Source organism: Pangasianodon hypophthalmus, chromosome 24, assembly GCF_027358585.1.
Source record: "Pangasianodon hypophthalmus isolate fPanHyp1 chromosome 24, fPanHyp1.pri, whole genome shotgun sequence".
NCBI lineage: Eukaryota > Metazoa > Chordata > Actinopteri > Siluriformes > Pangasiidae > Pangasianodon > Pangasianodon hypophthalmus.
Genome location: NC_069733.1, coordinates 2,627,376 through 2,643,515, shown reverse-complemented (window position 1 = coordinate 2,643,515; position 16,140 = coordinate 2,627,376). Strand labels below are relative to the sequence as shown.

Below are 16,140 nucleotides of genomic sequence, written 5' to 3'. Positions count from 1 at the left end.
ATACAAAGCCGTCTACATAAACTAGAATGACCTGTATGTAATTCCACATTGAAGGAACAAACTTCGTGCTTGAGTTCAAGGAGATCAAAGTCGAACATTTTCAGTCGAGTAGCTTTATGCCGTTATCATATATAGTCTAAGGATTCTTTAAGGGTTCTTTGGGTATTTAAGGGTTCTTAGCTTCCTAAACAGATTTTTCTATTGAACCCTTTCTGGTAGGGAAACGTTAAGCTTTAAGTGTGTGTACATGGGACGAAAAAAATATATATAGTAACAATAGTAATAGTGTGCATTTACAACCTTCATGTGATGCTGTGGGTTAAACCGTTGAATTATATGTATATAACTGATGAATTAAAAAAAAATATATATATATAATAATGAATAAAAATTATTATTAATATTAAAATATATTAATATAATATTATATTATTAATAATATTGTATAGTGTGCATTTACAGCCTTCCTTGTGATGCTGTGGGTTAAACTGTTGAATTATATGTATATAATTGATGAATTTGAAAAAAAAAATATATATATATATAATAATGAATAAAAATTATTATTAATATTATAATCTATTAATATAATTTAATAATAATTTAATATTATATAGTGTGCATTTACAGCCTATATATATATATATATATTCAAATTCATTATATATAATGAATTTGAAAAAATGAATAAATATAATAATGAATAAAAATATTATTAATATTATTAATAAATATAAATATTAATATATTCATTATTTATTATTTTACATTAAGTACATTTTTTAAAAAAGCCTAAAACTCAGACATTATGGTTTATTTATGAATCCTCTGTTAGGCTACTTTTCTGTGATTACATGTGATTAGGGTCAGTTTGACCCGGAACTTTTTCGCTGTTACCGGAAACTGAACATAACAGCGGGGTAATTACGTCATTAGCGTCAATAGTAAAAAGCAACACTGGCTGAAATTGGTCAGTTTTCATCTCTTCTTCATTACAGCAGGGGGAGAGGAGCTAGCACAACTGTAATTAAAAATAAAAAAAAAAACTATAGAGAAGCACTTTATTTATTTTATTTTATTTAATTTCAATTAAATTAAAGTAAGCTGTTCCTGGACGCGACTTCAGACCACACTGAAAAAGTAATAAAACTGAGAATAGTCTCTAATCAGATGTGCTTTTGGAAAGAAGGGAGTACAGATCAGATTTCATTCTGACAAAATCCAAAGGAACACACACACACACACACACACACACACACTATATCCAAAGCATTATGTCCAGTAGTATTACATTTTTATCAGTGAATATCTTGACATCACAGAAACCATGCCACATGCTCGATAATAACAACAATAACGACAACAGCAGCAATAAATAATAATAAAAAAACTTATTTACTCTTTTCTTTCTTCATTCAGCAGAATCATCATGTCTATCTTTTTCCTCTAGACTTTTTTTTTTCTATCTCTATCTCTCAAACAATTCGGCACAGACTGCTCCAAAAACGCACAGTACCTTACCATAAACATTATTAAAGCAGCTTATGTATTGTCTGTAACACTGGGTTTGCGGGGTTTCAGCGCGCGCGCCGGTGCGGGAGTTTGCGGCAGTGAAGCACGCGGACTCAGAAAGACTCCGGTTTACTGAGTGCAGATGGGAAGAGGGGTGCAAATCACGGGCGGGGAGGGCGTGAGGGTGTGGGGGGGGTGGGTATGGGGTTCAAAGGGGCGGGGTGGGGTGGCTTTTTCTTTTTTTTTTTTTCCTGGATGGTGCGTTTCATTGGTTCCCCGCACACCAAAAAGCGCTGACTGGTTCCTATTGGCCGGCGCTGCGCTCGCGCTCCCCCGCTGTCTCGCACTTCCACTCATTTTTCAAGCGCAGGGGTCCCTGGCAGGCGGCCTTGTGAGTCAGCAGGAGGAAAGCGCACACACTCACTCTCTTTCTCTCTCTCCCTCTCTCAGCTGAATGCTGTCAAGCTTTCAGAGGCAGCCTTCTGAGCTCATTTAAACCACACATTTTCATTTCTACTGGGGAAAATTTCCTGAGCCGTTTTGGCTTTTTCTGACTTTGAGTTTTATTTTAAGGGACCTGAAACAGGGCCTTTTGTTTTTGCAGTAAAGGCTCTGAACCTGCATCAGTGCCTTTGTTTTGGCAGAGACTGACATGATGAAGTCGGTGGCATCCTTGCGCCTGTGGAAGGCCACTACTGTGCTGGCACTGATGGTGAACCTGGTGCCCCTGAGCCTGGCAACGGAGTACGAGTACCTAGGCTGGAAGCCTGATTCGTTCGGTGGCGGGAGAGCCTATGACAAGCCTCCGCAGTGCGTGCCCATACCAGATGACCTGCGCCTGTGCCACGGTGTCGGCTACAACCAGATGCTGTTGCCCAACCTGCTTGAGCACGAGAGCATGGCCGAAGTGAGGCAGCAAGCGGGCAGCTGGGTGCCTCTGGTGCACAAGGCGTGCCATCCGGGCACACGCATCTTCCTGTGCTCGCTGTTCGCACCTGTCTGCATGGATCGGCCCATCTACCCATGCCGCTGGCTGTGCGAGAACGTGCGCCAGGGCTGTGAACCCATCATGGAGGCGTTCGGGTTCCCATGGCCTGAAATGCTCACCTGCACCAAGTTTCCTCAGGATGAAGTGTGCATCAGCACACCCAACACCACCGAAACATCCACAGAGAGTGGTGAGTTTAGACATTAAAAATGATCTAAAATGGTATTAATGTACAACAGTGGGCACCAGCTCGCTCATTCTGGAGCTCTGTGTTGATCTAAAATTCAGTTCCAACCCAAAACCGATTCACCTGATCCAGATAATGTGTCTACCTTTTGGATTTTGTAGGAAGGTAGACATCCAAGAACACACCTAGAAAACAGGTTCCCAACCCTGGTCTTGTAGAATCTGCTTGTCCTGCACATTTTACAGTTTCCCCTGCTCTAAGGTACGCACTTCAACTTCAACACAAGGACGGACTGATAATTAGCTGATTAGTTGAGTCAAAACGTGCAGGACAGGAGGTTCTCCAGGACCAGAGTTGGGAACCTGCGGTTTTGAAAGGTCTTACTAGGTTTCTGCAGCCTCATGTAACAATCTGATTTAGTCCAGTTGTGTCTGACAGAAACTGAAAGGCACTGAAACTCCAGAGAAACAGACAGCAGTGCTCAGAAGAACGCCTCCCATTTGCTAGTGTCATTTCACCAGAATTTAAAAAATGCCTTTCAGTGTAATTTCCAGTATCTGTCGTGAGTCATGTAGTATGCATGTTGGCCATATTAAACCCACACGCTCTTGCTGTGTGTACGCGAGCATGTCGTAGAGTGTGTATTCCTGCATTTAGTGTCACTTTCCCCACACTCGACCTTCTCGCACCTTTTGCTGTGTGTCAGAAATGACGCTTGAGCTCCTTCTTAAAAGGCAGCGTGATGTTGTTTCAGGAACCGGCATCTGTTTGAGGCCACAGTTTACCCACCTTTTGTTACTTCAGAGCTCTGTTATTTCTGCTAGTGCATGCTTTTCACCATTTATTCTTGTGCAGAATTTAATTATAGCTGCATCAGACAAGTGAGCATGCTTGCTCAGAAAGGAATGAAAAGATTCATATTTGAGCACTTGTTTGCACCTGGAAACAATTGTTAGCAGGGTGTTAGCCGAGCTGGGATTTTGTCCAAAAAAGCATTACACACATTCTTTTTTTCCTATCTTTCGCAACTGCTGCATGTTGTTAAACTAATTACTTTGTTATAAATAATTTCCCATTGTTTGTTTGAAGAGTAAATTTTTCGAGAGGCAATTTTAGGAGCAGCCAAATCAATCACGGAGATGCAGGACTACTTTTAGTTAAGCCCTGAGTGACCCGGAGCCTCCATTAGCATCACTTTTCATAAGATAATGCAACAGGACAGGGCTCACAGTGCAGCACAGGGAAGAGGATGTAGGGCTGAGATTGCTGCTTTTTAATCAAATTATAGGAGATAAGCAAGAATTTTTTTTTTTTACATTTCCATAATTGTTAAACATCTAAAACATCTAAAAAAAACTAAATGTTGTGCAAGTGCCTGGAAGGACAGTTTGTCCCAGAATCCCATGTTGCTTGTGTGTTTTAGTTGCTGGAAGTAGGCAGGGGTTCTATGAAATGCCTAAGTTGAGGGAACGAGGGAAAGTACAACCAGCTGAGGTAACTGTCTCATAAATTTTGTGGGTATTTCCAAGCATTCATCGAGAAGGAGAAGGAATTTGAGCCAAAAAAAACGACAACAACGCAAGCTGAAACTAATTCTACCACATGCACAAAAAGGACCCGTGTGATATACGTTTTACATTCGGAAATATCACTTTCTGAAACTACAGTACTCAACCTCTAGTGTCAGTTCCTGCACATTTTCAGTGCTGTTCACATTGATTCAGTCATGTGCAAGGCAATGAAACTAAGTGTTACTTTAGAACATGAATTTTGCTAAGGATTAAGCGTGGCGTTGATTAAAGTTGGTCTCCTGGGGGTTTCGAATCACACAGTGAACTTTACTGCATAGTGCATAGTGTCAATTCTGGTTAAAAACATGCTCTTAAAAAATATTTTAAAAAAGATTGCAGTGCAGCATGGTGTTTAATGTCGTCCTCTTGATGTTTAATGCTGTATAAACAGACATTGTGAAATCTAAATATTGGAAATATTTTTTTCACACCATTCCCTCTTCAGTTAGCAGGATTAAGTTTGTGCTCTTCTAAAACCAAAGTTGAAATATGAATAAAAGTTGCAATAGGAGTCTATTTTTGCTCCAGGGAATGGGCTTTTAATGCACATCTGATTGTTGCGTTACACAGAACATTTTGGAAACCAGATAAATAAATGGAAAGCTTTCAAATAGACATTTATGGAAGCCGTGCATTCTTTGGGGCTCCAGGAATAATCTGAGATCTACAGCCGGTGTGAATAGTTCATGGCACTGGAAAATAAATAGCATACTTAGCACTTGATATGGGGAAAAAAGAAAACATGTGCTCTTGGCAAGAGAAGGAATAGATACAAAATTGTTCACCATGTTCCGATTGGACAGCTATTGAAAATATAGTCAAGCTTCCAATTGGAATGGATTCTTGAGGGGGAAAAAAATCCCAGTAATGTGGATTTTGTGCTCTCTACATTATTAGTGCTAATTCATGTAAAAATGCTGGAAAAATGTTTTTTTTTTCCCTTTTCAAAGCCTCGACTGCTGTCAAAAATGTTCACCCCTGTGTGCTTTCCACGAAGATTTGCCAGAAGAGCTGCTACTGATAAGAGAAGTGACCACACAGACAGGACAATAAAGATAACCAAAGCTAATCAAAGAATGATTGAAATCTTAACAGAGTCAACAGAGATAAAGAGCTTTTTTTTTTTTTTTTTTTTTTTAACACTTTCCGTGACCTCAGGGGGTCTCTTCAGCTTAATGTTTCTAATAATTACAGTTGGCCTGGGGTCTTTAGGGTCTTGTCTCAAACCTTTGCTCCTTTCACAGTAAACCGAAGAACAGCTGTTGACATACATGTGTAAATGATGTGGTTTTGGGTTTGTCTACTGCTAATTTGCATGACAGAGAGATAGAGAGAATTGGGGAGGAAGGCAGGATTAGTGGGATTTTGATCCTTAAAATTCATCCTTGTTCAAGAATTTAGATGCGTAGGAAAAAGTGGAGGGGGAAAGATCTGGTACCGGATAAAGCTGCATTAACACTGAATTCCTGCGTTGTGATTTGACAAGTGGATTACAAGCAAAATGACAGTCTGAATTTCCTTAACATTTCCCTTCAATCACAAGACTGTAAAGTTTGTCCCCACTGTTTACGCTCATACGCAAACTTTCCGAACACTCAGGAGGACATAAATGAGAGGCTTAAGGAAACGAAGGGGGAAGACATTTGGTTTCTATTACCATGGCCCACGATACTGATTGGGTATCTCTGTGCAGCATATTGGCCCTGACATTGTGCCTTACTTTCTGTCTTAGGTTACCCGCCGGTCTGCCCACCATGCGACAACGAAATGAAAACCGATGCTATTCTGGAGCATATGTGTGCCAGCGAGTTCGGTAAGTGCTTCGAAACACTCCTCTCTCTCACACACAAACACATTTTGCGGTGAAAACTGAGATGCCACTTTCAAGACAGCCAAAAACGTTACATTCCTGCTGGACACAGAGCCAAAAACATTCTGAGTGCAGCGCATTCCCAAATCCTGTTATTAGTTGTAAGTAAAGTGGTAAGTGGTGCTTCAATCCACAAAGCACACAAACCATCCGCTGCGTCACCATATGCTTATTATTAATACATCGAACTGAGAGAGTCGACTGTAGAACTGTTTTTTTGTTCATTTTTCTTTCACAATTTCCGTAATTGTGTAATTTGTGTAAATTACTCCATAATTACCTTGGAGGGGTGACCAGTGTCCTGACCAGTGCATGTCTAGTCACAATAAAGTTACTGAGCAAACTTTCCTTCCTTCTTTTCCTTCACTGGACAACACAGTGAATTTAGTAGTCATGTGGAAAAAAGATACATACATTTGGGTAGACTTAGTAACATTTACATAAGTACTGCAATATACTAAAAGTGTACCTTTTCACACCATTTCCTATCAACAGTGCAGGATATTGATTGCTGTCTTTATCGATTTCACCACTTTTTAAGTACAGGTATATTTCAAAAGTCCTTCCATTGGCCTTTTTTTGACACAATTTCTCTGACTGCCCTGAGCACGCTCATGTTTTACAATAGAACAATACTGCTGTCTTCGGTGCTTAAAATAACAGCTGCAGGCTCTTTTTAACCCTTGTAAATCCATGTCATGGTTTGGATGACCCTTTTAGAGACCACTACTCTGTGACTAATGAATTGAGGTAATTCACACAGGTCTAAAACCCTTTATTTGGCCACTACTCAGAGTTGTAAATCGGGATGTTTGTTTTCCTGTCTGGTCCAGTGGACGTGACAACAGCACCAGAGCTGACCTCTGTGCAGGGGTCAAATCAGATTTAGCTTGATGTCCTTCCAGCAAATAAAGTAGTGCAGAATATTTCAGTTGTACAGTTTCTCATGAATGATGAAGATGAATAATACACCAAATTCTATATTTAGCATTAGATTTATCTTGAGCTTTTTAGCATTTTTTGTAATCCCCACCACTCCAAACGCTGTCTTTCGCTTTTGTTTTGTCGCTTTGTTTTTTTTACACTCCGTCTTACTCTTTTTGCTGCCAAGGTTTTGCAAACATATGCGAAGGCTTAGACATCCAGACCTTCTGCATTAGCATTCACTCCAGCCCTCCAAGTTCCTAAGGAAAGCAAAAAATTGGGAGACGAAAAGAATCGATCACTTGCTCATTCTTGGGCCACTATTTCATTCTGGTCTTCCAGGTCACATCTGACAGACAATAGTTTTGATTTTTGCTAAATATCTGAGTTAATCCACACAGTCTGAGGGAATGCCACTGACCATAGCTGTTAAAACAGCCCATTGCGCCTGCCATTAGGGCCATTCCCAGCAGGAGTTACCTCAACAAAAGGAGGGTGCTGCACCAAGCGCTTCCTGCTCTCCTCCCAAGGGGAAAACAAATGCTGGTTTTGGTTTGCCTCTTAGAAAACCATAAAGCCTTATTCAGATAGGGATTCGAAGGGACTAAGCCATCTTTGGTGAGCTGCCATCTTTCCACTGGACAGCTTTGTGTAAACCAAGCCCACTGGCAACCCCCTCTGTGACCTTCGAGTTGAGCTCTAAAGCCAGCTATTGTCAGGGCGAGAAAGCAAGAGTGGATTGTCAGGTTTCTCATTTGTGGTGAATTGTCATCACTGACCTGTCACCTGGTTTGCATTAAAATGTTTTTGTTAAAAAGGCTGAATAGTTGCATGCCCAGTGCCAACCCACTGGACCTGGTTTTACAGTGATGAACACAGTTTTGTCTAGTATGGGTTTGGCAATAGATTCACTTAGTTCATGCACTCGCGCGTTGATTACTGGATGCGAAGGCAGTGAATATTCACAAATGCCATCTTTGTTGTCCAGGTTAAGCACAGACATTACCCCATACAAAGCTTCAAGCAAGAGATGACTAGCAGACATTTCAAATACCATTGGAGATAACGAAAACTCAACAGTCCTTCTTAGAGCGTTTGTTCTTGACAAACTGGCCAGACTCACTTACAGACACTTTGCTAATAAACAGCAATGGTTTTATGGGGAATGCTGTTCATGTCCAGGCCTGGCTTTTATGATCCCTCTTCCTAACTAAACCTCATGGCCTTCCACTGAGCACTTCTCTTCTCACACTTCTGTTGGCTGTTCCTTCTGCGGTCAGTGGCGCACGTTCAGTTTTAGAGCAGTAAAATTGTACGGCTTGGCCATACACTTTGGATTCTGCACACATTTACGCATCTGAAACTGCGAAGGAAGCTGTGTTTTGGGACTGTTTTCATCCCCAGCGTCCCCTGCTGGGTTTATGACACTATCTGATCCGTCTGCAAGTCTGCCTCTTGTCTCGTGACAGTACAGAATGCCAAGTCAGGGAACAGAGACAGAGCTTAAAAGCTAAATCTCTGGAAGCATTTATGGGTACAATACAGGGTTGTCCTGTTCTTGAAGACCTACTAGAGTTCAGATCCAGATTCCACTTTTGAAAGTCTTCCAGACCCTCCTTGCAGAGTTCAGTTTGTAATCTCACAGACCTCATTCATCTAACCACAATCTCCCAAACCATCCAAATATTAGGCAGGTGGGCTAGATATTCCAGAAGAATGATTTTGGAAACATGCGGGACTTAAATCTTTCTTCATTCAAAACATTCTTCCCTTTCTGTGCTACTTATCGGTGTTTGGGTTCTGCTTTCCTTGTTTACTTTTTAAATGATGTGCTACGAATCACCAGCTGCTGAACTGAAAGTTGACTGAAGAAATATTTATCAGAACTATCAAGGATAGTGTACTTATTTGGGGTGATGGGCAATGTTTAGACAGAGATAAAATCTCTCCATTGCTTTTTTTTAATAAACAGTAGTGTCAAATCTATGAATAAATGTTTCTAAGGCTTATAAATAAAATGAATGTGAGTGATTAAGTAAATTATGTATGTTCAGTTACATAATTTAGTGAAATTGGTGGACAAATCATAAATTCATTAGCTATCCCAATGGGGAAGTCAAAACTCCAATGTGCTTTCTACTGATTCCCTGTGAGGGGCGAGTTTATGTATCCAATATAGTTTATGTAGTTTATGTAGTTAAACTCTCTTGATAATGTGTCTGGTGATGAAGCACTGTGTTTTCACCCTTGACAAAAAGGCAGAAAGTGCTTGGCTAACATTTCTCCTATGAGCTATCATCTGTCATTTGGGGTACTTGTTTATCTGAAACATTATTAGATTTTCAAGAGTCTTTGTTCAATACGTCATTGCACTTGTTGAGCTTGAACTCTGTTAACTCTGTTGTATTAGAACCACTGGTCGGGTTGGTATTATGGTATTAGCCCAAGGAGCACTGTATTTCAATTGTGGCTTTGCAGCTAAGTGCATTGCGACAATGCAGATTACCGTTACAAATGCCACAGGGTGCGTAGAGAGTTCAACCAAGAGTTCAGGCAGAATTTAAAGCCCAGAAAGGTGGACTTTCCTGACTTGAGGACTCTGAAGCCTGACCAATGCTTTTATTCCATTAAACATTAAGCCCTTTCAGAAAGCCTGTTTATGGAGCTGAAACTGCAGATCAAGCCCTTAATCCTTTCCATGTGCAAGTTAATTCCTGAACACTGGACCGTGCTTCTCTGCAGTGTTAATTTGGTATGAGCTGAAACACTTATAGTACCATTTGATGCATTGGAATAGTAAAATATATCTTCTGAATGTGATGCACCACTTTCACCACTCACAATTTTCACTGCTTAGTTCCAAATACATAATGAAGTTCACTGAAAATCTGAAATATGCTTCTAAAATGTTTTCCCAGGAGGCACGGTGGTGCAGCAAGTAGCGTTGCCACCTCACAGGTTCATTCATGAGCTTGGGTTACTGCCTGTGTGGAGTTTGAGTTGTCCCCGTTTTTTAAAACATGGGGTGGGTTTCCACTGGGTTCTCCAGTTTCTTCCAAAAAACATGCCAGTAGGTGGATTGACGACTCTAAATTACCCTAGGTGTGAATGTGTGTGCATGGTGCTCTGAGATGACATGGCATCCCAGCCAGGTTGTATTCCCATGTCACGGTGGATGCCAGGAACATTGGGCGTGAAGTGGGAATACAACCTGGCTAGGAAAACTTTCATTCATTCATTCATTCATTCATATTCAATAAGTGCTTTATCATGAATGAAAGTTTTTTCCCATCTCAAACCAAATTTTTTTTTTTATTCTATAATGGTTTTTAAATAAGAATTAATTGCACATACAACTTTCTTTGGAAACAGTGGTGTGTTTCATTAGTGTGCTTCCAGCCACTGATATTCAGCACCACACAGGAAGGATTTAGTTTCACTGTGGTCTGCTTGCTGACAGCTGATGGAGACTGATCAGCTTGTTAAAGGCTAATTAGCAGTAAATCATAATTCATATGTTTTCCCATAGAAAGCTTTTTATGGGTTTTTGAGCGCAGGGTGTCTAATTGGGATGAATTCTTCCAGAGGTTCACATGGGTGTCAGACATAATTCCAAAGTCGTAATTCATGTTATGTTTGGGTATTAAATTGGTGCAAAATGAATTTACCTGAAATGTACTTACAGCATTGAACAAGACCGCCCTCAGAGATGACTTATAAGCAGCAAAAGGTTAAGCAAATGATAAGATTAAGAGATTAATGCGAAGAGGTGGGTTTCCAAGAAGCAGAGTTTTCCAGGAATATCAGCACACTTGTTCTTCCATCTTCATATAAGAAAATTACTATCTCTAGTCCATGTGAATTGAACTTTGTAGTTTAAAAAGGTAGCGTACAGTCATCGAAACTTGTTTTTGCATGCAAGTGTGGGGCTTGAAATTGTACATCAAGTATATGATTAGCAATGCTAATCTAGACATATTGGTCATCTTTATTCAGTTACCAACAATGATATATTAAAAAAACATTACTCCTCCCGTTCAGTTAGAATTACTTTAACTGCATTCTTAACCGCATTCAAATACTGATTCTTGTCTACTTCAAACACACGTATAATACACGGAACAAGACTTACATCGAGTTACAGATCAAGTTACATCTGGAGGAGCACAAGGCAGACAGGGCTGCAATTTGTGACATTCCTGCCCCCCTGGGAAAGCAGAGGGCAGTAGGGGCAGATTGATTTACATGGCTGAGGCTTTATACTGATGAAGACTCTTAAACTTGACAGAGCCTGAGACAGTGATACCTGGGTCATTATGAAGTGCTCTGGGACTCTGTCAACAGGAGTAGCTTGGTATTGATTACAACCTCCCTTGCTGACCCCCTCCCCATCCCTTCCTCCTGTTTGTCCTCTCCTTTTGTGGTCTGGCTCTGACTAGGGCTCTGTGTCACCCCCCCTGCAACCCAACTCCTGTTTTCTGTTTAGCCTTTCTAAGCCCGGCATACATCCCAAGGGGGATTCAGTGACTTTCTGCTTCCCAAAATGTTTTGCTGAACCATAAGTACTTTAAGCATACATGGTAAACCATTGGCCTTCCTAGCTGTACAGGCCTTCCAATGTTGTCTTTTAGGCATGAGAGGTTCCCTGAAAATGGCTCTTGAGGTGAGTGAGTTTGGCGCAATCCCAGATTTGTCCTCTCTGTAGTCATGGCCAACCTTTCCAAAAGCTAAAAGATAATTTTTTTTAAACGTCTGGGAGTTCAGCAAAATTTGCTCGAGGCTTTTGCCTGTCAATCACACTCTCTTTCCCAAGCATATATGATTTTGTAAAACTGACTCAGCTTCATCTTTGTGTTCTTTCTTCCAGCCATCAAGACCAAAATCAAGGAGGTGAAACGGGAGAATGCGGACCGCAAGGTGACCTTGCAGAAGAAGAAGAAGGCTGTGAAATTGGGATCCCTAAAAAAGAAAGACTTGAAGACCCTCACGTTGTATCTGAAGAACGGCGCCGACTGTCCCTGCTCGCAGCTGGACAACCTCAGCAGCACCTACCTCATTATGGGTCGCAAGACAGACAGGCAGTACCTCATCACCGGCATCCACAAGTGGGACAAATCCAACAAGGAGTTCAAAAAGACCTTGAAGAAACTGCAAAGCCACAAGTGCCCTACTTATGAAAAAGTCTTCAAATAATCCAGCAGCCAAAACAACATTTCCATCCTACTTTTGAATGAACTTGCACATATGAGCAACCCAAAAAAGCTCCCTTTGTTTATATACAGCCTATGTTATATATTTCTATGTATTTTTCAGACCAACACTTGTAGGTTTTTGTTTGTGCTGTTTAAGTTAGAGGACTCTCTTTAGGATTTTACGAATGGTACACTATCCAGCAAAGTACAAATCATTACTAATGTATATAGCCATATCAGTCCAGAATGTGTTGGAAAATTACCAGAATTCCTCTCGAATGTATCATTATTTCCTTTTTTTCTCTGTAAACGTCTAGCTTATTAAGACCACCCTTCTTTTTTGGATCATTCGGAAAGGTACTTATATTTTAAACTGTGAACCCTGCACACAAGATTTTGAGCCTTGAATGTTACCAAATATGTTGAACGTTATGTCTCACATTTTGGGCAGAATTTCTTTGCTTTTATTGTTTTTTTTTTATTGTACACTCATTATCATACACTTTGTGAAGTAATCCACGCTAGACAACAACATAACCTGTATTCAGTAATCAATCCAAAGATAATCAAGCTGCTTTTGTATTCATTATGCTGTGATTGGTAGGTAATAGGTAATAGATGTCCTGGTTCACATTTTCATGCAAATGAGACCACACACATTTTAATACTTAACCAAGGACAAAAAGCAAGCTTTGTAAACAACAACTATACATTATTATCTAAATTCCTTTTAGATCCACAAGATTCTGGTCTTGTTTGTTTTGCTATTATTTTGGGGCTAAGTTTTGTGTATTTTTGAAATTGCAATTCATACAATTCCTACACTATATTACAAAATGCTTCTTGCATAGTGGTTTAAAATGCACAATATACATATCAAATGACTTTTTTTATTCAGTTAGCACTATTAGTTTGAATTCATTTGTGTCTTTTGTAAAATGTTGCCAATCATTTTGTACATAAAATTCTAACACAAATATAGAATAAAACTGTGACACAAACACAGCCTGATCCTCTTTGCACCTTATTACTTGCTAACGAATAAATGTTTTTTAATGGCATTTTCGATGGTATGTATTAGTGTATCAGAGTGCTTAGTAAACACTTTAGGAAGATTAGCTTGCTACCAAACTAATGTTATAGGACTTAGTATAATGTCTGTAATATATAAATTTGTCCTATGTAAAATGTTATACACGCATATGGAAGAAATAAGTAAACACTGACATTTTAAACCCTGTGTCTAAATAAAATTAGCCACTAGCAATCAGCTAGAGGCAAGCTCGGTAGCTAGCAGTTAGACAGTCAATGTTAGCCACTAGCAGTCAGCTAATGCTAAGTCAGGAAGTTAGCTAAATAGCTTACATTATTTACTAGCAATCAGCTAGAGCTAGCAATACTCCTAGAATCCAAGTAGGAGTTTTATTAAAAGCTGTCTTTTAAGAGAGAACGGTTTGCCTTTTGACGTCCACTTGCTCCTGTGCTCCCTGGAATTGAGGCTTGAGTATATTTTGTTATCCTTGATTTAATTAGTGCTGCAGATCCCACCATGTGATTTTTTCTAAAAGTGGGTAAGTTCAGCTTTGCTATCGTGGAATGGTTGTGGTCTGCGTCATTGAACATAAGTGGTCCGTACGGCCTGTAATGCGCTAACACTTTTATCTGTTATGTGATCACTGGTCATTTTTCAATTAGGTGTTTTAGCTTCTTATTGTTTTTTGTTGTTGTTGTTGTTGTTGTTGTTGTTGTTGTTGTTTTAAAGATTGCAGCAAAAGTGTTGCAGTAACAGCTTTTACATTCACTGAAATTAATTCCACTGAAAGAAAATGACAATAAGAACCTGCTTTATAAAGTTTAGAGCGACTATAAAATGTGTGACTAAATAAAATGTCCTAGGATAAGTGATATGAGAGTTTGTATTACTGTGCTGTTGAATTCTCGATTCTGATTGGTTAGAAGGTGTCGACTGATTTTCTTTAACAGCAGATTTGACAGTGGTGCAGCTGCAAGTCACGGGTTTATATAAACTTACAACTTCCTGTTTATAGCTGTGATAATAGGAGCTAAACCTGCTTTGTGGACATTCCACAACTTGAAATGTAGCAGTGTAACTGGATAAAAAGTGCTGTGTTGTTCTTTAATACATTTTTCTTTTTAAAAATAATAATCATTGGCAAATTGCTGTGGTATAAGACTAATAAAAAACCTTAAAGGAAAATAATCGACACTGGAGTGGTAACTGTAACTCCGCTTCACGTCAGGCCACATCACAACTAGGTTGTTGATTCTTTTCCAATAACAGCATGTCCCCACATGTTTTATTCCTCTTATCCAACACTAGAACTGTACAGTAAAGATAGTGAAAGGTTTTGTGGTCTTCATCCCTGATCAGTTGGAAATGTGTACTCTGAGTTATGCTGGACCTTAATACTCAAACCACCATTTTTTCCCGTCATTCCCTCGCTGAAAGAATGAATTATACAGATTTAGGACCTAATTTACAATTATATTTCACTCAGGATTACAAAAAAACGTTTCATAAATGTTTATTTCTCCACCACCAAATGCCTCAAGTGGTTTTTTGTTCTCTCCAGAGGAAACTTCACCATATATTAATCATGGAAGTGCTGATAATAAAAAAAATGATTTGAATTTGGATAGAAAACAATATACTTTGCATATTAGGTCACTTTTTTTGTTTGTTTTTCTTTTGCTATAATATAGCTTAAATTTAATGACATACTTTTAATGGGAACATGGCTGTTACTCGGCTTGACAGTTGTTCTGAAAGTTTAAGGAAAATTCTCCTTCCTGGAACGGAAAATTGGTCCCATATCAACAGGAGCAGAGGTTACGTCAACACGGATATTTTACGATCTGCATCTTAGACGCAGCGTATCCGAAGGTGGCCATAAAACTCAGTGGAGTTCAGATCCTTCAGCGGCTTTTTTTCACACACTGTCTCCAGTTACACTATTGAGCTCCTAATTCCTGTCTAGAATGTTGCAGCGATCTTAAATCCACAAGGAATAACAGCTCTTCAGCAAAACTGCCACTGGCCTGCCATGTTGCATATGATTTATGACTTATTCTGACCAGGCAAAAGAAATCATTGTATGAGTGAACTGACAGCCATGTCACAGGTAATTATGGCTTATTCAACTGCAGGCATTGCTGTAAGACTGTTGGTTACTATGACCATCCCTGGTGGTTTTTAGACCGCTGTCCATCACAGACAAGCTGCTTAGATTTGTTCCAAGGTGACTTCTCCAGTCGCGGATATTTATTCAGCCTTATGTGTAGCTAAAGATTTATCCAGCTGCACTGATGCTATTAAGTTATCTTGGACTTTGCTTAAGAAATGCCGCAGAATGCTGATTAAAAGTAAGACGTGGTTTAATAAGACATCTTTTTTTAATTAAATAAGAACATCAAACAAGACGCAATTAAAGCCAGCCAGTTTGCACAACCTCGAATTGATGGCATAATCCAAAAACGACGCTCCAAACCTAGAACCTCATGTTAACACGGGGCAAGCAATAAAAAACGAATCATGACGCTGACTTCTTTCTGAAAAGAAGGCCGGAAGATGGAATGTTGAAAAGGCAAAAAGTCGTCTTTCAGGCCATGTGGTTTGAGTAAAGGCCTGCGATTTGCCAAATATATTTCAGATGTGGTTTAATCTTTGTGACAGTAACCGAAGCTGTCCCGGAAAGTGTGCCTGGAAAGATTTTGAAAAAGAAGAAAAAAGCCAAGCTTCAGCTTTGTCATATCCGGGAATTTATCTGAGAACAAAAAAAAAAATGCCCTATGATTTTAACAGAGAAGCCATCTTTTTTCTTTAATGTTTAAATTAAAAAAATTGTGGAAAAAAACATTTACACAAATTTCTCTTT

General features: G+C 39.5%; 1 protein-coding gene across 1 annotated transcript; it reads left to right on the top strand.

The window, feature by feature from the left end:
* The first annotated feature begins 1,856 nt into the window (after positions 1–1,856).
* Positions 1,857–13,249, top strand: sfrp1a (secreted frizzled-related protein 1a). The gene is made up of 3 exons (XM_026939548.3): positions 1,857–2,690; positions 5,991–6,071; positions 11,920–13,249. Exons 1-3 carry the CDS (start codon positions 2,165–2,167, stop codon positions 12,243–12,245), a joined length of 933 nt encoding a protein of 310 aa, XP_026795349.1. The 5' UTR covers positions 1,857–2,164; the 3' UTR covers positions 12,246–13,249.
* The last annotated feature ends 2,891 nt before the right edge of the window (positions 13,250–16,140 follow it).